The following is a 24,987-nucleotide window of genomic DNA, read 5'->3' as shown; positions in this document are numbered from 1 at the left end:
GCCCAGTGGGTTGGTTCTTTGACTTTGTTAGGTCAGGGCCAGATCTCCAACCCCACCCATATGTTTTGTGCCGATGGAGAAACAAAATCTGTTATCACCTTACTCACGTAACTCTCTCTTCTCCTCATTCTGCGTCCAGTAAGGGCAGTGTGATTGTTGTAATTCATCGTCATGGAGACAGCTTGGTTGTATTCAAGAAAAGATTTACCCGTTTTGAATGTTATATTGTTTTCGTGCATCTGTGAGCGGATGTTCTATCGATTTCCATTGTCATGTCATGTTTTCATGTGTATCTGAGCTATTCAAGCAGGCAGAAATAGAGTGAGCAAAACTTGTCATACCAGCTGTATTTCTGCCTGCTTAAACGGCTGGCTCAGATACACATGAAAACATTAAATGACGCCAGGAATCGATAGAGCATCGCTCAGAGATGCACAAAACAATATAGAATGGGGTCAATCTTTTCTTTAAAGGGGTCAAAAACATGATTTCCTGTGTTTTATGTATATTTCCATGCTATGAGATTGGAATAATACTGTGAAATTACGATAATGATGATAATGCCCTTTTTATTGTAAGAGCTGTTCGAAAAGACTGCCTGAAATTTCAGCTTGTTTCGCATGGGTCTGTTTTTTGGACCGCCTGGCGACATCAACAGGTGGTACAAGTTAAGAGGCCAATAACAAAGAGACTATACCCTCCTCTCTGCCAATAACAGCTAGTTTTCAGGTTACATATCCCTCCAATTAGGCTCCTCAAATTAGGCCCCTAGATCACTCAGACGACTCCCAGACAGTCCTAGCAAAATTCTTGCTTGATAAATAGCTTTTTGCTGAGAAGCATTTAAAATAAAATTAAAATAAAAACATTTTAACTGAAAACAATCACAGTAAGGTACTTAAGTGTTACCCAGAAATTATTTTATATTGAGATCAAAACAGCTGCATTGGATCTTTAAAACCCCACTCTTTCTGTAATGGGTAATTCCCGGAGAGTATTCCCCGGAGAGTATTCCCCAGAGAGTATTCCCCGGAGAGTATGCGCCAATGCATATTGTCTGTCATTTACTTCAAAAAGGTCTGCATGAGGGGCTGGAGGTGTTGTGAACTATTTGTTGTCTGATCTGTTCTGCCGTTTCCAGTTGCCAGCCACTTGAGTATATACAGGTGTAGGATCTTAAATTGACCAGTTTGTCACAGCAGGAAAATAATCCTGCAGCAACAGGAAATGTGAGTTATTGTGTGAATTATAATGAATGGATATTTTTGTAGGGGTTGATACATTTTTAGTTAGGGCAAATCAAGTCTGACATGTTTAAGTGGAAATTACAAACTTTAGAAGCCTTTTTAAACCTTGAACATACGACACGTTTTCATTTTCCTACTGTGCAGGACATTTCCTGCGACAACAGGGTGATCAAATTAAGATCCTACACCTGTATTACCATAGTGCTCTCAACTCCTCTCAGGTCAGTCAGTCGGCTCTCAGAGAAGGGTGTCTTTCTCTTTATTTAACAGACTGTATATTACATTGTACACGATCATACCCAACATATGAAGACATATCAGATTGTGACAGTCAGTCATTACATTAATTGTGAAATACTATATTGTACTTTTCATTAATGCCTTAAAAGTGATGACAAGAAGAATTCAAATAAATGCATAATATGCCTGTAATGTACTGCGCTCTGGTACCTCTATTTATATTTCACTTAAAAGTCCAATAAAAAGTTCTAAACAGTATTTTACAAACATTCCAGTGCATGACTTTGAGATGCCTAAGACAAAATATACTGCAGAGCAAGATTTAATAAAACCTTGATTGAGAAAAAAAAATACCTCACACTTCCCGAACCTATTCAGTAAAATCAGTTTCCACTTATTATTAAACAACCAAATGGTATAACAAGTCTATACAGATCTCTTTTACAAGCTGCAGGCCAGGAGGACAAGGAGAGAACAGGCGAGAGTGGCCACATGGTGGCAATGGTGGGAGACAGATACACTGTTAGACACATAGGCCATCTGTCCTTTACACTGGCTGCAGTCTTCCCCACAGAATGAGCAGGCGCCCATGTCATACCTCCAATAGGACTGGTATGTCCTCACCGTCTTCCTCCCTTGGTATGAGACAAGAAAGGAAACAATGAGTTTACAGGCACAAGTCCACCAAGTAATCTCATGCCTCATTTTCGAATGTGTGTTGAAACTTAAGTATTGTTTACGGGGCTCGTAGTAATCATAGATGAGAACCGTTGCATCCTGGACGTTGGCAACCTTGAAGTCCATGACTAGAGGGACTTTCACACACATCTCCTCTATTGTCACCTGAGGAGGGAGTCAACATGAGAAATAAAACGAGAGGTGGTTTCCCTGCTGAACAGTGAACTTGAGGTCGTGTAACACAAGTTTGACTTCTGGCTAATGTTTCCAAGGCCTCCCTATCTATAATGAGTACCTATGACAACAATTGTGTACTCAAGAGTTTCAAGATCTATCTCAATACGGGATATGTTTCCTCCTCACCATTGTCTGAACGAGAGATGCCACAGGGTATATCCTATTGACGGTCTTGTTACATGAACCAGCAGACACACCACGCAGTACAGTAGTAGAAGATACACCTCACACCACACAGTACAGTAGTAGAAGATACACCTCACACCACACAGTACAGTAGTAGAAGATACACCTTCACACCACACAGTCACACCACACAGTACAGTAGTAGAAGATACACCTCACACCACACAGTACTGTAGTAGAAGATACACCTCACACCACACAGTACTGTAGAGAAGATACACCCAAACCACACAGTACTGTAGTAGAAGATACACCTCACACCACACAGTACTGTAGTAGAAGATACACCTCACACCACACAGTACTGTAGTAGAAGATCACACTCACACCACACAGTACTGTAGTAGAAGATACACCTCACACCCACACAGTACTGTAGTAGAAGATACACCCTCACACCACACAGTACGTGTAGTAGAAGATACACCTCACACACACACAGTACTGTAGTAGAAGATACACCTCACACCACACAGAGACAAACAGTACCACACGTAGGGGGAGAGGTGAGGATATGTACAGGGCATTTGGAAAGTACTACTTACCTTTTTCCACATTTTGTTACGTCACAGCTTTATTCTAATAGATTGTTTTGTATTCCCCTCATCAATCTACACACAATACCTCATAATGACAAAGCAAAAACAGGTTTTTAGAAATTCTTCCAAATGTATTAAAAATAAAAAAACAGGAATGCCTTTATTACGTACAGTATGTATTTAAGTATTCAGATCCTTTGCTATGAGACTCTAAATTGAGCTCAGGTGCATCCTGTTTCCATTGATCATCCTTGAGATGTTTCTACAACTTGATTGAGAGTCCACCTGTGGTAAATTCAATTGATTGGACATGATTTGGAAAGGCACACACCTGTCTATATAACGTCCCACAGTTGACAATGCATGTCAGAGCAAAAACCAAGCCAAGAGGTCGAAGAGCTCCGAGACAGAAACTGTAGAGATCCGAGAAAGGATTGTAGAGCTCCGAGACAGGATTGTGTCGAGGCACAGATCTTGGGAAGGGTACCAAAGAATGTCTTCAACATTGAAGGTCCCCAAGAACACAGTGGCCTCCATCATTATTAAATGGAAGAAGTTTGGAACCACCAAGATTCTTCCTAGAGCTGGCGGCTCGGCCAAACTGAGCAATTGGGGGAGAAGGGCCTTGGTCAGGGAGGTGACCAAGAACCCAATGGTCACTCTGACAGAGCTTCAGAGTTTCTCTGTGGAGATGGGAGAACCTTCCAGAAGGACAACCATCTCTGCAGCACTCCACCAATCAGGCCTTTATGTGCACAGACGGAAGCCACTCCTCAGTAAAAGGCACATGACAGCCCGATTGGAGTTTGCCAAAAGGCACCTAAAGGACTCTCAGACCATGAGAAACAAGATTCTCTGGTCTGATGAAACCAAGATTGAACTCTTTAGCCTGAATGCCAAGCATCACATCTGGAGGAAACCTGGCACCATCCCTACAATGAAGAATGGTGGTGGCAGCATCATGATGTGGGGATGTTTTTCAGTGGCAGGGGCTGGGAGACTAGTCAGGATCGAGGGAAAGATGAACGGAGCAATGTAGAGAGAGATTCTTGATGAAAACCTGCTCCAGAGCACTCAGGACCTCAGACTGGGGCGAAGGTTCACCTTCCAACAGGACAACGACCTTAAGCCACAGCTGAGGCAACGCAAGAGGGGCTTTGGGAAAAGTCTCTGAATGTCCTTGAGTAGCCCAGCCAGAGCCCGGACTTTAACACGATCGAACATCTCTGGAGAGACCTGAAAATAGCTGTGCAGCGACTCTCCCCATCCAACCTGACAGAGCTTGAGAGGATCTGCAGAGAAGAATGGGAGAAACTCCCCAAATACAGGTGTGCCAAGCTTGTAGCATCATACCAAAGAAGACTCAAGGCTATAATCGCTACCAAAGTGCTTGAACAAAGTACTGAGTAAGGGTCAGAATACTTATGTAAACGTGATATTTCAGTTTATTTATTTTTTTCAAAATTTTTAAAAAAAAACTAGTTTTACTTTGTCATTATGGGGTATTGGGTGTAGGTTGATGAGGGGGGAAAAACAACTTAATACATTTTAGAATAAGGAGGTAGGTAACATAACAAAATGTAAAGGGGTCTGAATACTTTCCGAATGAACTGTATTGATTGGAGTCCACCTGTGGTAAATTCAATTGATTGGACATGATTTGGAAAGGTACACACCTGTCTATATAACGTCCCACAGTTGACAATGCATGTCAGAGCAAAAACCAAGCCAAGAGGTCGAAGAGCTCCGAGACAGAAACTGTAGAGATCCGAGACAGGATTGTAGAGATCCGAGACAGGATTGTAGAGCTCCGAGACAGGATTGTGTCGAGGCACAGATCTTGGGAAGGGTACCAAAGAATGTCTTCAACATTCTTTGGTATATATATATACTGTATAAATAATAGTAACACTTACAGAGTCCAGGTAGAGAATGACTTTCCCCGGAGGCGTTTCCACTCTCCGAACCACATCGTTGGTCTCGATGCCATCCTGAGCCAAGATGAAGCCACTGAGAAGGCCCACGTCTAGAATGGCCATGCCAGTCTGATTAATGCCTTGGCCCTCCAACAGACTGGAAGAGAAAAATACATAAATAGCTGTCTCAAACGTGGTAGGTATTAAACTTTTAGTAGCATACTGGCACGCCAGACCATGTGGTCCTTTCCAATATCTGTCTTATTTAACAGCAGGCGATCGAAAAACAGAGTTTTCTTTCTTGTTTTTCCTTTTTAAGTTGCAAATGTGTGTTACCAAGCCATACCCTAACCCTTACCTTGTGCAAATGTAAAGATGGATGTAGTACATGTTCGTGTCAAACAACTCAATGTGCAAATCAAACGCCTCCTGTGCAGCATCTCTCCATTTCCGTGACAACCCTCTGCTCTCTAAGTTGTAAAACACATTAAACTAGAGCGAGAGAGAGAGAAAGAGAGAAACAAATCATTTGAGAGATATAAATAAAGGACAGGAAAATCTAAACAATTTACAGGCAAGTTAAATTTCCATTGTTTAACTGACAGACAGAATGTTTTCTTCAAACTGACTACGGGCTGATTTGTTGCAGCCCATTCACAGGGATGAAAACAGGACAAGAAGACTGAGACTACAGGCCACTTTCCAGCAGGAGGCTCCACCACAAACTCCCTGGGACACAATCAGACAGTGTCGGCATGAGATAGTTGCACTCAATAACACTGCAAAGTGGACATTTTTACTATATATTTTGGTTATTTCTTATCCTTTTGATATGAGTTTAGTCATTGGTATGATACAGGAGGCTGGGTAATCATTCACAGCAGTTGAACATTTTGTTTTCATGTGTTGTACCTTGATAATTACAATGTTCTAGGCACTGGCAACCTCTATGTCATGGGGTTCGTGTGAATACTACAATAGCCCAGCAACTGGGGTGGCTCAGCTTTTGTCTGTAATGTCATGTACTCTCTTACTGACACAGCATTGTTCGGCATGGTGGGGTTACTATTATGATCGTAAATCCAAGGTGACAGATTTTCATTATTGAGATTGATGGACATTGCTGGCAGACATGACATCAAGTACATTTAAGATTATCGGTACCTGAAACAGAGCGAATCCTTGGCCCTTGGCAGAAACCTTTAAGCGTACCTCTCTGCCTGTCTCGATCTGAAACGTAAATCGCTGCAATCAGTTGCAACATCATCACTAAGGTGGCACCAACCTGGAGAATCATGTGCTGCTTTGTTCTTTATCGGTAGATAGTTTTTAGATATTTATTTGAATGGGGATATTTTTATTTCACCTCTCGGCTTTGGTATAGCAAATAGTTGGTGTAGTTGATGTGGAAGCTGGCCACTGTGGTTGAGGGTGCTGTGTTGACTGTAATGTGGAGATTGATGAGTTGAGACCCACTGTAGACTGCGTACTCAGACAAGGCCTGCAGGGCTATCACTGTATCCTGAGGAGAGAAAGGGACAATAAAGCAGCTAGACTCCGGGCTGAGTCCCAAATGGTACACTATTCCCTATATAGGGCCCTAGGGCCCTGGTCAAAAGTAGTGCATTATGAAGGGGAATAGGGTACCATTTGGGACAGCCATAGACTTAATTTCCAAATGTGGAGGCAAGAAGAGGCCATTTTCGAAAAACCCTTTCAATAAATGAATGCCAATTCCCACAGAATGAAACCAATATCTGGTTTTGCTTTGGATGTTGTTTGAGCGTCTGAGCACGGACTGGGCTGCTTACAATAACTTTTCTTTTAGCCCAGCCAACCAAAAACAGTCTCCCTAACAATTTGACACAGACAGAGCAGCTGTTCCCTCTCCCCCGTTGGTGTTATTATCCTCTCTCCAGCTCTACGGGTAGCTGCATGCCAGCTCAATACAGCCTGTTGGTCCTTACTCCTATCTTCACTGTGTATCACTTGTAAGCCCTTGGGCCCCTAATATCTTGTTATACCCTAACTCTGTCCGTGGTGGGATTTTGGGTAAAGTGGTACATTTTATCACAACGTGCCTCACAGTACTTGAGAGACTTCATTTCAATCCCTGTGACTGACACAGAACAGGCTCCATAGACACTAAACTAGAGGATTGTTCTCTTTGGTTTTGTGAATGTTCCTTTTGGTTATATTCAGTGAAACTGGAATGCAGTATGTTCTGAGCCAACCTAACTGATCTGGACTCAGAGATTGACCCTTTAAATGCTTCTATTCTGACCCAGTCTAACTGATCTGGGTTTCGTCACTGACCCACAGTGACCCTTGAAATGCATATGTTCTGAACCAGCCTTGCTGATATGGGATCAGAGACTGACCCTTCCTTCCTTACCTGTGTGGAGCTGTATCCTCCCAAGTAGTTCCTCTGCTGGCTGAGCCACTTCATGAGGCTGAAGCCCTCCTCCAGCCTTGATAGCTTGTGGAGGGAGAGCAGCAGGTAGGCAGCCATTTCGATGTCTGCGGAGCGCGGCTGCCACGACTCAGAAAGTCCTATGCCTGATGAACTCCAGGATGGAACACCGTCTGCAAACAGAGGAAGTAATGGTGGGAAACACAAATTAACTACATCAACAACGACAACATCTAGAAGACAAGGCTTGCGCTGTACATTTGAAGTCGGAAGTTTACATACACTTAGGTTGGAGTCATTAAAACTTGTTTTTCAACCACTCCACAAATTTCTTGTTAACAAACTATAGTTTTGGCAAGTCGGTTAGGACATCTACTTTGTGCATGACACAAGTAATTTTTCCAACAATTGTTTACAGACAGATTATTTCACTTATAATTCACTGTATCACAATTCTAGTGGGTCAGAAGATTACATACATAAAGTTGACTGTGCCTTTAAATAGCTTGGAAAATTCCAGAAAATTATGTCATGGCTTTAGAAGCTTCTGATAGGATAATTTACATAATTCGAGTCAATTGGAGGTGTACTTGTGGATGTATTACAAGGCCTACCTTCAAACTAAGTGCCTCTTTGCTTGACATCATGGGAAAATCTAAAGAAATCAGCCAAGACCTCAGAAAAGAAATTGTAGACCTCCACAAGTCTGGTTCATCCTTGGGAGCAATTTCCAAACGCCTGAAGGTACCATGTTCATCTGTACAAACAATAGTACGCAAGTATAAACACCATGGGACCACGCAACCGTCATACCGCTCAGGAAGGAGACGTGTTCTGTCTCCTGGAGATGAATGTACTTTGGTGCGAAAAGTGCAAATCAATCCCAGAACAACTGCAAAGGACCTTGTGAAGATGCTGGAGGAAACAGGTACAAAAGTATCTATATGCACAGTAAAAACAAGTCCTATAGCGGCATAACCTGAAAGGCCACTCAGCAAGGAAGAAGCCACTGCTCCAAAACCGCCATAAAAAAAGCCAGACTACGGTTTGCAACTGCACATGGGGACAAAGATCGTACTTTTTGGTGAAATGTCCTCTGGTCTGATAGAAATAGAACTGTTTGGCCATAATGACCATTGTTATGTTTGGAGGAAAAAGGGGGAGGCTTGCAAGCTGAAGAATACCATCACAACCCTGAAGCACGGGGTGGCAGCATCATGTTGTGGGGGTGCTTTGCTGCTGGAGTGACTGGTGCACTTCACAAAATAGATGGCATCATGAGGGAGGAAAATTATGTGGATATATTGATGCAACATCTCAAGACATCAGTCAGGAAGTTAAAGCTTGGTCGTATATGGATCTTCCAAATGGACAATGACCCCAAGCATACTTCTAAAGTTGTGGCAAAATGGCTTAAGGACAACAAAGTCAAGTTATTGGAGTGGCCATCACAAAGCCCTGACATCAATTCTGTACAAAATTTGTGGGCAGAACTGAAAAAGCGTGTGCGAGCAAGGAGGCCTACAAACCTGACTCAGTTACACCAGCTCTGTCAGGAGGAATGGGCCAAAGTTCACCTAACTTATTGTTGGAAGCTTGTGGGAGGCTATCCAAAATGTTTGACCCAAGTTAAACAATTTAAAGGCAATGCTACCAAATACTAATTGAGTGTATGTAAACTTCTGACCCACTGGGAATGGAAATAAAAGCTGAAGTAAATCATTCTCTCTACTATTTTTCTGACATTTCACATTCTTAAAATAAAGTGGTGATCCTAACTGACCTAAGACAGGGAATGTTTACTCTGATTAAATGTCAGGAATTGTCGAAAACTGAGTTTAAATGTATTTGGCTAAGGTGTATGTAAACTTCCCACTTCAACTGTATATAGAATAACATACTATTAAACATGCAGAAATCAAGAAAGTTTAATCAAGAAATAACAATTGTGTGTTTTCTAAATTCCTCTTGAAATGTTTTTAGATGTAACCAGCACCTTGGTAAAGAGGTGTCTCATCCATCCCCATCCAACTCCCTAAGTGTTTACCCTTCATCTCTGCTCGTCCCATCAGCTGTGCCAGCGCTCGTTCTGCACTCTCGCTGTTGGCCAGGGTCAGAGCGTAGGTGGCCAGACACAGGCTGTAGTTACTGGAGATGCCTAGAGCAAGCCTGGTCTCCAAAAACACCAGGGCCCCGGAAACCTGGCTCGCATACATGTTCTGAATAATAGAAACAGAGAAAACGTCAACCACAGAGATTCAACAGGCTCAGATTTAACAAACCAAATACTGTAGCACAGAATCTAATGGTAGCATGACTCCCACCTTGTAGATGTCATCCACCAGTAGAGCCATGAGAACGTAGGCTGTGAGAGATACAGGGCCATCCAGGCCTCCCTGGAGCTCAGTGTGAATGACCCGGCCGGGCTCCAAGAAGGCCCCATCCTTCCCCTGCTGGGCCCCCAACCAGGCGGCGGTACTGACCAGCACTCTGCCATCAATGGAGATGAAGGGCCTTGCCTGCAGGAAGCACTTCAGTACGAACGCAGAGAGCCTTCGGAGAGAAAACAGGGTTACAGACAGACAGACGGACGGACGGACGGACGGACGGACGGACGGACGGACGGACAGACAGACAGACAGACAGACAGACGCCAAGTTCTCACCATGTGCTTCCAGAGTAGTCACTATCCCCAAAAGCACTGAAGGAACCGTCATCTCTCTGGTAGGACAGTTCACGTTCATATCCTACATGGATGAGAGACAAAAAGGTTAACTATTCATCTTCATCGTACACATTTCAGCTTAGTGGCATGAGTTGGTATTATTAGCACCTTTCATCATGTAAGACGTGGCTTTAATCAAGGTATCGTGGTCAGCTTGTCCAGACGCGGTCAGATACTGGATGACATATATGTTGGGAGCAAAGTGGATCATGTTCTGCTCCCCGCAACCAGAAGGCATCTGGATGAGGGACTCCAGGCCCATGATGGACGGTCCAAGGATGTCACCTTTTCCACCAAGAAAGAAAATGAAGAAAAGATGACAGAAACCATGAGAAATGACATCTTGGTCTAACTCTCACAATGCATCCCCAGACTGACAGCTCATCCCATAGAATTAGGAATGAGAACACTAATAATTGATTAAGATATCTATGGCCTGTCAACATCCAAAGGAGCCCACGTGGTGACAGCTTAAGTAAAAAAAAAAAAAAAAAAAAAAGGTTTTCTTTTAATATGGTGACAGACAATTAGCCTAACAAGTAACAACCAGACTTGCTCTTCCCTGACATATTTACAAGAGCTGCCACTTAAACAGCAAGCATGTTTACCGGACAACAAACACAAGCATCCAAAGTAGCCTGCTAGATTGACAGGTTGACTAGAGTGACAGATGCATCACTCTTTAGGATTCCATTCCTCCGAAGGGTAAGAAAACAATCACACAGCTGCTGACCATAAAAAGAGAACGAAGCGTTGCCAAACATGTCAGTATTTTCCACGGAAATTTCACGGATTCAACGTGTTTAAGGCTTTGTCTTTGCTTGACATTCTTTCTCCCGTGTTTTCAAAGAGTGTTCACTTCGTCATTTTATAGGGGTAAAGTGGTGATAGAGAGGTCTAATATATTGTGACTATGCTCGTTATAAGACCATCGACAATGAGTTTTGGGTCACTAGCTTGTGACTGGAGTGGAAGAGGCCAAGCTGGATGTGTTTACATACCGACTGCAGTCACTTGTGCTCGCTGACTGCCCTCCACAACATCTGCAGGGAAGGTGAACGACACTTCCCTGGAAAGGCTTTTCTCTGACCCCACCAGCTCCAGAAACATGGTCTTCGAAATAGACTGCTCAAGTCCTTCAGGCTACCAAAACAACATGGATGAAAAATCATTACGCACAAAGGAACAATAATATGCAATACAACCTGGGTGAGACTGAAAAGTCCTTTGAAGAAGTTTAACAAGAACAAGATTTTTTGTGTTTGAGCTGAAATAACTAACAAATTAATTTGATACTCCAATAAGGAGAAAAATGAATTGCTTTCGCTGACTTGTACGTTTATCAAAGTAAAGTGAAACTTGTGACCTGTACCTTGACCAGAACCATCCGGCGGACGGCGTCAGAGGCCACAGACGATTTGGCTTCGACCGAGATTGGGATCTCCCCCAGGACCAGTAGCCTGATGGGAAATAGGACAGAGGTTCCGTTCTGACTCCCCACAGACACAGTACGTGTACTGGCCATAGAGAGCTCCTCATTGTCCGGGAAGACAAACTCAAACGAGTCACTCTGGGAAACAATCACCATCACCTGGAAGTGGAGAATGAGAGCAAACAAAGAGAGAAAGGGAAGAAAGGGAAGTCGCCCAGATCACATTACACGCTTCTCAAAAGACATGGAATGTATTTCGAGGTAAACCAAACTGTTCTTAACCCCCAAATGTTTGTTCCGTAACAATATTACAGATTAGAACTATGATAAATGGATTAGAGGGGAGTGATATTTCTGGGATAGGTCCCTGTTGGATTAATAGGTACAATGCTTTGTTACCTCTAGCATGTAAACATTCAAACTGGTTCATTCTTGTTCTGGCTGCAACTCCATTACAGGATTCTATTTGTAATTGTAAACTGGGTGGTTCGAGCCCTGAATGTTGATTGGCTGAAAGCCGTGGTATAGCAGACCGTATACAACAGGTATGATAAAACTCTTATTTTTACTGCTCTAATTACATTGGTAATCAGTTTTAACAGCAATATGGCACATTGGGTGTTTGTGGTATATTACCAATAAACCACGGCTAAGGGCGGTATCCAGGCACTCCGTGTTGTGTTGTGCTTAAGAACAACCCTTAGCCGTGGCATATTGGCCATATAACCATACCCCTTTGGGCCTTACTGCTTAAATATGTTACGGTGAATGTGTCAAATAAGGAAATAATACAGTTACCAATTTTCATACTTGAGTAAAAGTAAGATACCTTAAAAGAAAATGACTCAAGTAAAAGTGAAAGTCACCCAGTAAAACACTACTTGAGTATAAGTTTAAAAGTATTTGCTTTGAAATGTACTTAAATATCAAAAGTAAAAGTCTAAATCATTAAATATTTATTATATTAAGCAAACCAGACGACTTCATTTTCCTTTTTTTTTTTTTTTTTTACAGATAGCCAGGGGCACAGTTCAACACTCAGGCATAATTTACAAACAAAGCATTTGTGTTTAGTGAGTCTGATAGATCAGAGGCAGTAGGGATGTTCTCTTGATACGTGTGTGAATTAGACACATTTCCTGTCCTGCTAAGCATTCAAAACGTTACGAGTATTTTTGGGTGTCAGGGAAAATGTAAGGAGTAAAAAGTACATTATTTTCTTTAGGAATGTAGTGGAGTAAAAGTAAAAGTTGTCAAAAATATAAATAGTAAAGTAAAGCACAGATACCAAAAAAAACTACTTAAGTAGTACTTTGAAGTATTTGTACTTAAGTACTTTACACCACTGACTGTAGTGAAAGATTCTCAACACAGTAAATAATATCAAAGTGGCTATGCAAGAGACATCTGAGAGGCACATTGATGCCAGACAATGCAGCTCACCTCGAGATCCTGTTCGAGGTAATTGAAGAGAGTGACCTCCACGACCAGCAGCTCTCCTCGGATGATGAAAGCAGGTAAATTCAAGGACAGAAAGAAGTCCTGGAACACTGTGAGCTGAAAACACAAGAGGGAGAGGAGAGGATGGTAGAGTCAAGCAGAGAAAAATAGAGTAGAGTATCGTAGATGAAAGTAGAGAAGGATAGAGTAGAGTAGGGTAGAGTAGAGTAGATTAAAGTAGAGTAGAGTAAAGTAGAGTAGAGAAGGGTAGAGTAGAGTAGGGTAGAGTAGAGTAGATTAAAGTAGAGTAGAGTAAAGTAGAGTAGAGTAAAGTAGAGTGTTGCAGATGAAAGTAGAGTAGAGAAGAGTAGAGTATTGTAGATTTAAGTAGAGTAGGGTATTGCAGATGAAAGTAGAGTAGAGAAGAGTAGAGTATTGTAGATTTAAGTAAGTAAGTAGAGAAGGTATTAGTAAGAGTATCGTAGATGAAAGTAGAATAGAAGGGTAGGTTAGAGTAAAGTAGAGTAGATGGAAGTAGAAGTAGAGTAGATGAAGGTAGAGGTAAGGTAGAGTAGAGATATTGTAGATGAAAGTAGAGTAGAGAGGTAGAGTAACAGTAGGTAGAGTATCGTAGATGAAAGTAAGGATAGGATAGAGCACAGTACAGTATCGTAGATGAAAGTAGAGTAGAGAAGGGTAGAGTAGGGTAGATGAAAGTAGAGTAAAGTAGGTAGAGTATTGCAGATTAAAGTAGAGTAGAGAAGGGTATAGTAGAGTATCGTAGATGAAAGTAGAATAGAGAAGAGTAGAGCAGTAGAGTATCGTAGATGAAAGTAGAGTAGAAAAGGTAGAGTGTAAGTAGAGTAGAGTAAAGTAGATGAAGGTGAGTAGAGTAGAGGAGTAGAGTAGAGTATTTTAGATTTAGTAGAGTAGAGAAGGGTATAGAAGAGTAAGAGTAGATGAAAGTAGAGTAGAGTATCGTAGATGAAAGTTGAGTAGAGAGAGAAGATGAAAGGTAGAGATAGATGAAAGTAGAGTAGAGTATCGTAGATGAAAGTTGAGTAGAGAAGATGAAAGGGTAGAGTAGAGAAGTAGATGAAAGTAGAGTAATGTAGAGTAGTTTAGAGGAGAGTACCGGCGATGAAAGTAGAAGTAGAGTAGAGTAGTGTAGAGTAGTAAAGTAGTCGTATAAAAGAAAGTAGAGTAGAGTAGAGTATCGTACATGAAAGTAGAGTATCATAGAGGTAAAGTAGAGTAGAGTAAAGTAGAGTAGAGTAAGTCTATCTGGGAATGAACAATGACTCGTAAGGCGCCAACAATGCAGATCAGGGCGCCGTTGAGGATATAGTACAGGAGAAGTTGGTAAATAAAATACTCAACGGAAGATATTAGAGTGTGAAGCTTTTCCTTTTCTTTCTAAAGGTGTATATACAGTACCTTTGCAGGGTCAATGATGCCTAGGCCCAGATCAGCAGACATGACAAAGGCAGTGGCTACCCAAGTAGTAATGCTGTCCGGTAAAGTCAGAGGGAACTCAGCTGTGGTAGAATCCCTGTGACCAAAACAATGAAATGCATGTTATCAGTAAAAGTCGGATTAATGCACATTTAATTAAAGTGTGTTGTGTGTGTGTGTGGTGTGTGTGTGTGTGTGTGTGTGTTTGTGTGTGTGTGTGTGTGTGGTGTGTTTGTGTGTGTGGGTGTGGGGGGTGTGTGTGTGTGTGTGTGATATATACAGTGGGGAGAACGAGTATTTGATACACTGGCGATTTTGCAGGTTTTCCTACTTACAAAGCATGTAGAGGTCTGTCATTTTTATCATAGGTACACTTCAACTGTGAGAGACGGAATCTAAAACAAAAATCCAGAAAATCACATTGTATGATTTTTAAGTAATTAATTTGCATTTTATTGCATGACAAAGTATTTGATTCACCTACCAACCAGTAAGAATTCCGGCTCTCACAGACCTGTTAGTTTTTCTTTAAGAAGCCCTTCCTTCTCCACTCACTCTGTATTAACTGCACCTGTTTGAACTCGTTACCTGTATAAAAGACACCTGTCCACACACTCAATCAAACAGACTCCAATCTCTCCACAATGGCCAAGACCAGAGAGCTGTGTAAGGACATCAGGATAATTGTAGACCTGTACAAGGCTGGGATGGGCTACAGCAGGACAATACCAAGCAGCTGGTGAGAAGGCAACAACTGTTGCACAAATTATTAGAAAATGGAAGAAGTTCAAGATGACGGTCAATCACCCTCGGTCTGGGGCTCCATGCAAGATCTCACCTCGTGGGGCATCAATGATCATGAGGAATGTGAGGGATCAGCCCAGAACTACACGGAAGGACCTGGTCAATGACCTGAAGAGAGCTGGGACCACAGTCTCAAGAAAACCATTAGTAACACACTACGCCGTCATGGATTAAATCCTGCAGCGCACGCAAGGTCCCCTGCTCAAGCCAGCGCATGTCCAGGCCCGTCTGAAGTTTGCCCAATGACCATCTGGATGATCCAGAGGGAATGGGAGAAGGTCATGTGGTTCTGATGAGACAAAAATAGAGCTTTTTGCTCTAAACTCCACTCGCCGTGTTTGGAGGATAGAAGGATGACACACCCAAGAACACCATCCCAACCGTGAAGCATGGAGGTGGAAACATCATTCTTTGGGGATGCTTTTCCCAAAGGGACAGGACGACTGCACCGTATTGAGGGGAGGATGGATGGGGCCATGTATCCGCGAGATCTTGACCAACAACCTCCTTCCCTCAGTAAGAGCATTGAAGAAGGGTCGTGGCTGGTGTCTTCCAGCATGACAACGACCCGAAACACACAGCCAGGGCAACAAGGAGTGGCTCCGTAAGAAGCATCTCAAGGTCCTGGAGTGGCCTAGCCAGTCTCCAGACCTGAACCCATAGAAAATCTTTTGAGGAGGAGCCGAAAGTCCGTATTGCCCACGACAGCCCACGAAACCTGAAGGATCTGAGAGAAGGGTCTGTATGGAGGAGTGGCCAAAATCCCTGCTGCAGTGTGTGTGCAAACCTGGTCAAGAACTACAGGAAACGTATGATCTCTGTAATTGCAACACTAAGGTTTCTTTACCAAGAATATTCAGTTCTGCTTTTCTGATGTATCAAATACTTATGTCATGCAATAAAATGCAAATTAATTACTTAAAAATCATACAATGTGATTTTCTGGATTTTTGTTTTAGATTCCTTCTCTCACAGTTGAAGTGTACCTATGATAAAAATTACAGACCTCTACATGCTTTGTAAGTAGGAAAACCTGCAAAATTGTCAGTGTATCAAATACTTGTTCTCCCCACTGTATATGTATATATATATTATGGACCATGGTTACTGTCCATCACCCTGTGTTGGTGTCCAGCCACAGCCAGGTCTCAGGGAAGTCCCTGCGTTCCCGAGGCTCCTGCTCCTCCTGTTCCATATCATCCCCCTCATCTCCAGGCAATTGGATTCCCTCCCCTGCTGTAGGGTACACAGGGGTTAATACAGCCAAGACAAATACTGCACATAGGCATACTGGAGTCACAATGTGCTTTGTGGGTAGTTATATCTGCGCTTACGAAATTGAGGTCTCAATTGCTCCCCCATCTTCTCCAACTTGGCATCTGTCAAAACCATGATGCCAGATGTCTGGGGATGTAGCAAACAATCACAAAGAACATAAGAAACATGCACATTTTCCTAGGAATGTGATATACAGTATGTGTGATGGTGTTATGGCATCTGATGCGCCTGTCAAGGTCACAGCTAGCCACCGTAAAGATGGAGTAGGGATCTCCCATTCTCATGTCGCCTGTCGTCTTTCTGTCGTATTCTGCCATCTCCTCCAGTACCTGAGAAAAAACACCATCATTCACTAAAGCCTCCTACTGTTACAACCTTCACAGCACAACAAAACAGCTAGAGACAAAAATATAATGCATTGTTAAAACCTGTTTGGTCAGGTTCAAAACAGACAGTTCATAGTGACTTCGTTTACACCTGACCGATACTTGGGTGGGGGCAATAGGAAGTGTTTCATAGGTGTACTTGCACGGGATATTATATCATGTAAAATGGCCCACCTGGTTTAAATAAAGATGAAATAAATCAAATAAAAAAATATGTGTGGTGCACATTAAAGTCAGACATTGAAAAGCTGTAGGGAATCACAAAACAACAAAAATCTCCCCCCTTTTGTAGGCCCATGGATCAATTTCCAAATATGTATTTTTGTTGTTGTTACCAGATCCATGAACTGTTGAAAGGGGAATGAGGAAGGACAGGAAAGGAAAGGAGGAGAGGATAGAAGAGGGTTGAAACAACAATAAAGTAAACAATTTGGGTCTCAACTTACTGTTGAGTTAGAATAGTAGAATACACAAGGTGCAATTTAGAAATGTGGTTGTGCATCAGTAGTTTCTCTCGTGTTATGTCAGTTACTGACAGTCACTCAATTAACCATGTCAGCTAACCATTTTATGATTGGTGTGTTAGTCTATCCAGCTATCTAAACTTGTATTAAAGTTGGCCGAATACCAACCGTGCGTGTGCCCAGGGAACTTGACCTCCAGAAGGCCCCCATTGATTTTGTTAGTCCTTCTCACTCAGATGTAATATTAACATGGCATAAGTCATGGCAAAGTGTGTAGAATTGCAAGACATTAGCTTAAAAACTGTAAAAATGTCTCTACCCCATGGCAAAATGAGTAGAATTGCATGACGTGTTAGTTGCAAAATGTTCTCTCTGCCTCATGGCAAAATGTGTAGAATTGCAGTAAACTTACTTTAAAACTGCAACATTGTCTCTCTGCCCCGTGGCAAAATGTATAGAATTGCAGGAAATTTGCAGGAAAAATGTATCTTCACCTTCAAGAAGGCAGGTAGCCTAGTGGTTAGAGCGTTGGGCCAGTAACTGAAAGGTTGCTAGATCGAATCCCTGAGCTGACAAGATAAAAATCTGTCGTTCTGCCCCTGAACAAGGCAGTTGTTCCTAGGCCGTCGTTGTAAATAATAATTTGTTCTTAACTGATTTGCCGAGTTAAATAAAGGTTCATTAAAAATACGGGGGCCAGTAAAAAAGCTTGGGCCGGCCTTGGCTACTGGTATAAAGCATTTATTTAAGAGAGTTAAGTAGTTTAACTGCACAGTTGGATTGATTGCACAAATCAGTTGACTGCATGTGTGGGTAAATTCATATTTTTTGTGGCCCCCACCCCCAACAAAGTTGCCCATCCCTGTGTCATCACTGGTACTATCTAGCCCAAGGTTACAGAATGGATCGCACTCTTTTGTGAGACAAACAATGTCTTTCAAAACAAGAAGTACATACAGTATCTGCTTACATACATTTTCCTTATATTACTGAATTCTGTGGCAGTCAAGTTCACGCATGTTTTTAGGCAGTTTTTTTCCCTTTTACAACATTGGTCTTCCTCACCATGTCCTTGGTGATGTCATTGTGTGAGTGCGGCCAGCGTGTTGCCTGATCCACCACCAGAATCCCCACCAGTGAACCGGGCTCAGCAACAGACACCTTGAGAGACACCTCATCAGCAGGCCTGGCCCTGTCCTCACTCCAGCTCAGAGACACCTGCCAGAGAGAGGGCACACCACAATATACTGGGGCAGAATATCACAGTCAAGATCATGAATGACTATACTGCTAGGTTAACTGTTACTTATTCCAACGATTCAGTTTAGAGATATGATGAAGGGCAGCGGGGGTCTCAATCTGCACCTTGAGCTGGCGCAGCAAATGTTCAAAGTAAAACAACCGATGGCAACTACCTCGTTTTTTAGATCTTGGGCGATGGGAACATGCAGTGCATCATTGAAGATCTCTCCATCGGAATGTACACAGTATACGACAATGCAGGCCAAGGGAGCCCAGGACTCCTGTGGGGTCAGGGTGAGGGAAGAAGAGCTGCCTCTTCCAGAAGACAGCACCTGTCCCCTGGACATCACCTGGAAACAGGGGAGACAAGAGAAGAATGCTGAGCCTTTGGATACTAACTGATGAGATTAACTTGAGGATCAATCTTTTAAGGTATCGTTATATGACAGGTAAACTGCTTGAGGTACTTGCCAGGTAGTGAAACTCTTTCAATGGGAAATTGCTCTGAAGTGTCAACTGGAGCGGGACATCAACCTTCAGAAAATAAAGGTTTGGTTCATTGCTTAGAGTAAATATATCACGAGGATCTCGCCATGTTGCTGGCGTTTATGAAACGGTCCATTTTTAGCGCAAGGTGCTCAAGCCTAAGGCATCTCACACATCTATGACATCTGCGGCCTCAGTCTCAGCATGACTTCCTTCAAATCTCCTAGGAGGGACAAAGTCATTTGGTAACACGTATTTAATCACTGGATGTCTTAACCATCCCTGTGAGATCTACCTGTGGAGTTGAACGGAACTTCTGGATCTGCAGGTACGATTTACTGGGGGACTTGTAGCTGCTATAGACCTGTAGCATCTTATAGCCGTCCTTGAATGAAGCCTAAAAAAAAAGAAATATTATCACAAATTATGATATCTTAATTTTGACCACGTACTGCGGTACCTGACCCAGGTACAGTTCAATACAAAGAGAGACACTGTACATTGTTGGAAGTTGGCAGTGATTTTGAAACAGTCATTTTGAAAGGCCACTTACATCTACAGTGAGTGTTGCCACCTTATCTGAGAGCTGTATGTGAATGGGGATGACCCCGTCTGCAGGCACAGGTAAAACCATTGTCTGGACTGGTATCTCATCTGGCATTGGAGGGAGGCCAGGACCAGTAGAGTTTAGCAACACGCGAGGCAGCATTAACCCCAAGTCGTCCAGCTTCCAGCTCCATGGACTGTGCCTTTGCTGTGTTACGGAGATTGTAACAGTCTTCCCCTGGTCCTCTCGAGTCAGGGGCCGCTTGTTGTACGTGGATATTTTCAGCTGCAAGAACAAGGGGTTTTGTAAACTAAACGTGTTTCAGGACATGACATCCATACTCCAAAGATCATAATGACTTCTATTGTTTTCTGTGATGAGAATTAAGAGTAGTAGGGCACAGCGTTCTGCGGGTCCTGGGTATGGCACAAACACTTATAGTAGTACGTTTGTTTCCATGGCATTGATATGAGGTAGTCTGAAACCACGATATGCCCTACTCATGTATCACTGATCACGCTGCATGAAAACAGGCGTAATAATACGAAACGTGAAAAAGCTACTTAACCTACTTTTGTCAGAGCTGCGCCGATGTGTTTGGTCATGGAAAGCTTACCATTTATTTCCACACCCACGCAACTGAACAATACTCTGTAGACTTGTAATTTCGCTTACCTCAGCGGTGAAGTTCAAAGGGGGCTTTATATAGCTGGGGTATCCACGGAAGGCAAGGTTATATCTACATTTAACCACACCCACCTCCATAGTGCTGTGATAGGTCAGTCCTTAAAAATCAACAAACAACAGATTCTATAGATCAGTAACAGTCGACTCCGAATGAGAGCGTTATTCTTCATTCTCAATAAGAAATGAGTGTACAGAATCGAACTTATATGGTTTGAAATAACTATATGATTACCTGTCAGGGACTCTGTGACATAAACTATGATGGTAAGAAACTCATCGTTCTCATAATCCTCATACATGTTGTCTGCAGATCGTTTATACATGGCCTGGTAGTCAGGCACATCAAAAGAGAACTCCGTCGAGCCGTGAATCTGTATAAAAATGACAAACACTGAATCATCAGAGATCTCCACTTCAGGTTTCATGAATGTCATTCAAATGCCAACAGGATCCCTTATGTGATTCATAAGACTAAAATTACAAATTACATGTGGGGGTGGGCAAACTTACCTCTTTATGATCATCAGAACTCACACCGATGCCATGAAAACGATGCAAGTAGGTTATGTTCATGTGACCTTGCACAGGCTTCCCATACATGTATCTGTGAGATAGAGAGGGAGTAGATTACAATCCCTCTTGCTGCAGTGGGACCTTCAAATGATCTGAACCAAATCGTTTTGATTGAATTTTCAGTGTTATACACCATTTTGCGCCCAGCCCATATGGGCTTATAAGACACTATTTCTTCAAGTACATGTGCACAAAACACATAGCCTTGTTCAAACCATAAGGTAAAACATTATCAAACTGATTTACTTAGCAGTGACCATGCCCCAGAGAGTATCATCATGATGAAGGACACTGGGAGCCTCTATCCACACCTCAAACCTGGGCAGCACTGAAACAAACACAAAGAACATTCATTGAAATCGATTACAATCACACACAAACCTCAGCAAAAGCTTTTCAAATGTGTATTTTTATTCAAGATACACTACATGACCAAAAGTATGTGGAAACCTGCTCGTCGAAAATCTCATTCCAAAATCATGGGCATTGGTTCCCCCTTTGCTGAAATAACAGCCTCCACTCTTCTGGGAAGGCTTTCCACTAGATGTTTGAACATTGCTGGGGGGACTTGCTTCCATTCAGCCATAAGAGCATTAGTGAGGTCGGGCACTGATGTTGGGCAATTAGGCCTGGCTTGCAGTCGGCATTCCGAATCATCCCAAAGGTGTTCGATTGGGTTAAGGTCAGGGCTCTGTGCAGGCCAGTCAAGTTCTTCCACACCAATTTCGACAAACCATTTCCATATGGACCTCGCTTTGTGCATTGTGCATGCTGAAACAGGAAAGGGCCTTCCCCAAACTCTTGCCACAAAGTTGGAAGTACAGAATCGTAGAGTGTCATTGTATGCTGTAGCATTAAGATTTCCCTTCACTGGAACTAGGGGGGCCTAGCCCGAACCATGAAAAACAGCCCCAGACCATTATTCCTCCACCAAACTTTACAGTTGGCACTATGCATTGGGGAAGGTAGTGTTCTCCTGGCATCCGCCAAACCCAGAATCATCTGTCGGACTGCCAGATGGTGAAGCGTGATTCATCACTCCCGAGAACGCATTTCCACTGCTCCAGAGTCCAATGGTGCTGAGCTTTAGTCCACTCCAGCCAACGCTTGGCATTACGCATGGTGATCTTAGGCTTGTGTGCGGCTGCTAGGCCATGGAAACCCCTTTCATGAAGCTCCCGATGAATAGTTATTTTGCAGATGTTGCTTCCAGAGGCAGTTTGGAACTCGGTAGTGAGTGTTGCAACTGAGGACAGGCGATTTTTACACGTTACGCGCTTCAGTACTCTGTTCTGTTAGCTTGTGTGGCCTGGCACTTCGCGGCTGAGCCGTTGTTGCTCCTAAACATTTCCACTTCACAATAACAGCACTTACAGTTGACCGGGGCAGCTCTAGCAGGGCAGAAACTTGCTGAACTGACTTGTTGGAAAGGTGGCATCCTATGACAGTGCCAGGTTGAAAGTCACTGAGCTCTTCAGTAAGGCCATTCTAATGCCAATGCTTGTCTATGGAGATGGCGTGGCTGTGTGCTCGAATCAGCAACAGGTGTGGCTGAATTAGCCGAATCCACTAATTTGAAGGGGTGACCACAAACTTTTGTATATGTAGTGTATATTGAAGTACACAAAAAGTAAATGCTATGCAGTTCAATCACAGCCTATTTAGTTACAACCTAAATGTACCATATTGAATGTGTTTGGTTTATGTAAATAAAAATGTATAGCTTATTAGCTTAAGTTTAATGTCTGAGTAAATAGTTCAGCTTTAGTCATGTTCAAAATGAGAGAGAGTCAGTGAGTATCCCTTGGTGGGTCATCTACCTTTGTTCTGAACAATATAGGGAGGAACCAGAACTTATGGACAAGGTACAGCTTAACAATGATGTAACGTTGATCAAAGCGATCTTACCATAATGTTCCACGTTGAATTGTTTTTCACTCACAACTTCCTGCGAGACAAAGAGAAAATGTGAGAGGTGACCACATTTTAGCACAATGAACTATGCACTGCTTGTTTCTAGCCCTCCTACAGGAAGACTTTTGAAACGTCTGGCCAGTTTTGTTGTAGTTATCTACTCTCCCTTGATTAAAACAACACGATGGGGGCTGTCTTTGTGTAATAGTTCGCAGAAGACACGTTTCAGTGAAGACACATTTTTTAAATAACACTCATTTATTATGAGTATTTAGTGTCAATTATTCCTGAAGATGAAAACATTTGCAGACAAAAAACACATTCAAGCCCCAAGGCCAACTGTTAACGAGATCAAATATCGCCAAGATGAAATATATAGCCTGCATCACCCTGAAAATCCTTAATAAAGCTATAATCACCACTCAATGTTTTGAGCAGCAAAACGTTAGCATAGTCCTTCAAATTTTAAGAGGACTTACATTGACAGACGTCACAATGGTCCACTTGCCAAGGGATGGATTCTTAGACAGCTGAAACTCTTGGGACAGAACACCCAGAACACTGTCCAATGACAACCACTGCCGGATCATGTTTGCCTTAGGATCCTGGCCCACAGCGTTCATAAAAGGAAATGAGAATGATCAACTGGCCATCATAATTTCATATCTCAAGTTTCCATTCCATCCACCTGCTATCACTTCCACACTGAATGTTCATACATTACCCACTTGACATGGTACCAGTAACACACACCTTAATGATAATATCTATCTTGCCCATATATGGCTTGCCGTCTGGGTAAATGGACACTGCCCGAATCTTCACAACCTGCCCAGGCCTGTAGTTGGCCTTGTCTGTCTGAATAAACGTGGATGAGCTTTTGGGGTTAAAACGCAGGACCGTAGAGTTGGTGAACACCATATTGCCCATCCCGACATAGCCCTTGACCACCAGCGTGTAGGGGTGCCAATAGCTCAGTTCACTGTCAGGGATCTGTAGAGGGGGGAATAGCAGAATAGGTCAAAGGTCAAAGAGGGTCAGGAAGAAGAAGTATTCAAGTATTCTGGCAGACACGAGTCAAGGCTAAGGTGTACTGTTATCTCAGACACAATGGTGGACGGTGAAATTTCGAACGCGACTTACTTTGTCGTGTTTGTGGTGGTTTATAATATCCCATTTTTTATGCTATACCTGACACAAAAGATACACCTGATCCAAGCCTCTCTCTGTAAAAACGATTGTGTGGGACCTCAGAGTTGAATACCAAAACTGAAGAGGAATTTTCTATGTGCCTGTGACCAACAATTCTGTGATCAACAGCACATACTATAAAAATACTGTCTCTACTTTGAAAGGGGGAATACAACTCAAGTAACCAAAATGGTAACAACATTACTCCCACTATAAAATGTGTATCTTCATTCATACCATGTATAGATGATAGCTTTGACATCTAATTGCTACTTTTATTGAATTAATTGTTTTTATATTGTGTAAGCATACACATTATGCATTTCAGAAAAATGAATACTTACCGGTGAAAGAACCAGCACCTCAGTAGAACCTGTATGAAGAAAATGGAATAAAGAAAAAGGGATGTTTAACATCAACTGAGTCATAATCAATTGAGTTAAAGCACTGATAATCATACAACATCATTAGAGCGAAATGTCAAGGTTGCTGCTCGACGTGTGAAACAAAATCCAAGCAAACATTTACCGTATAAACAGAAATATTAAAAGTTGAGTTTAAAATAATATCTTACCTCCTTGAATTATGGTTGTTTCTGTGACAACAGTGTTATTACCATTAACAATCTCAGTAACGACTTGGACTTCCACCGCCTTGGTGAGGATAGTGACTGATAGTGTGATGGGGACACCAGGCCGTAGCACCCTCGGAACAGAGATCAGGTATGAAGGGCCGGGGGCCATGCTGGGCCTGAAAGAAAAGAGGATAGAGAACTTTGAAAATAGGGGAGGCCATTTAAAAAATATATATCCTCTATAACGACAAATAAGTATAGCATCTTCGATAATGGAAAAAGTATAGGATTGCAAATCCATTTGTCTAGAATACTTTTGAAGTACCATTTTTT

The 24,987-nt window shown here is 42.4% G+C and overlaps 1 protein-coding gene across 1 annotated transcript; it reads right to left on the bottom strand.

The window, feature by feature from the left end:
• Positions 1-1,490: 1,490 nt before the first annotated feature.
• cd109 (CD109 molecule) lies at positions 1,491-24,826 on the bottom strand. The gene is made up of 32 exons (XM_070446768.1): positions 24,655-24,826; positions 24,425-24,453; positions 23,643-23,882; positions 23,369-23,494; positions 22,884-22,923; positions 21,222-21,303; positions 20,913-21,006; positions 20,635-20,773; positions 20,391-20,500; positions 19,722-20,000; positions 19,464-19,565; positions 19,154-19,216; positions 18,856-19,032; positions 18,506-18,658; positions 16,842-16,919; positions 16,647-16,716; positions 16,431-16,545; positions 14,491-14,605; positions 13,057-13,170; positions 11,554-11,772; positions 11,183-11,324; positions 10,290-10,466; positions 10,122-10,203; positions 9,781-10,009; positions 9,504-9,675; positions 7,439-7,629; positions 6,410-6,565; positions 6,208-6,273; positions 5,402-5,535; positions 5,044-5,200; positions 2,228-2,330; positions 1,491-2,122 (listed from the first exon to the last, which is right to left on the bottom strand). The coding sequence occupies exons 1-32, from the start codon at positions 24,821-24,823 to the stop codon at positions 1,929-1,931; spliced, it is 4,317 nt and encodes a 1,438-aa protein (XP_070302869.1). The 5' UTR covers positions 24,824-24,826; the 3' UTR covers positions 1,491-1,928.
• Positions 24,827-24,987: the final 161 nt, after the last annotated feature.

Source organism: Salvelinus sp. IW2-2015, linkage group LG14, assembly GCF_002910315.2.
Source record: "Salvelinus sp. IW2-2015 linkage group LG14, ASM291031v2, whole genome shotgun sequence".
NCBI lineage: Eukaryota > Metazoa > Chordata > Actinopteri > Salmoniformes > Salmonidae > Salvelinus > Salvelinus sp. IW2-2015.
Note: the sequence above shows the minus strand (reverse complement) of the source record. Positions and strands in the feature narration are given on the sequence as shown.

What these genes read in the sequence shown, in the direction of transcription:
- cd109 (XM_070446768.1), bottom strand. Translation starts at nt 24,823, where the DNA reads ATGGCCCCCGGCCCTTCATACCTGATCTCTGTTCCGAGGGTGCTACGG. An exon ending in ATGACATCACCAAGGACATG is followed by an intron (nt 16,920 to 18,505) that starts GTGAGGAAGACC and finishes GTTTTTTCTCAG; the next exon opens with GTACTGGAGGAGATGGCAGA. An exon ending in CACGTCTTACATGATGAAAG is followed by an intron (nt 10,204 to 10,289) that starts GTGCTAATAATA and finishes TCATCCATGTAG; the next exon opens with GATATGAACGTGAACTGTCC.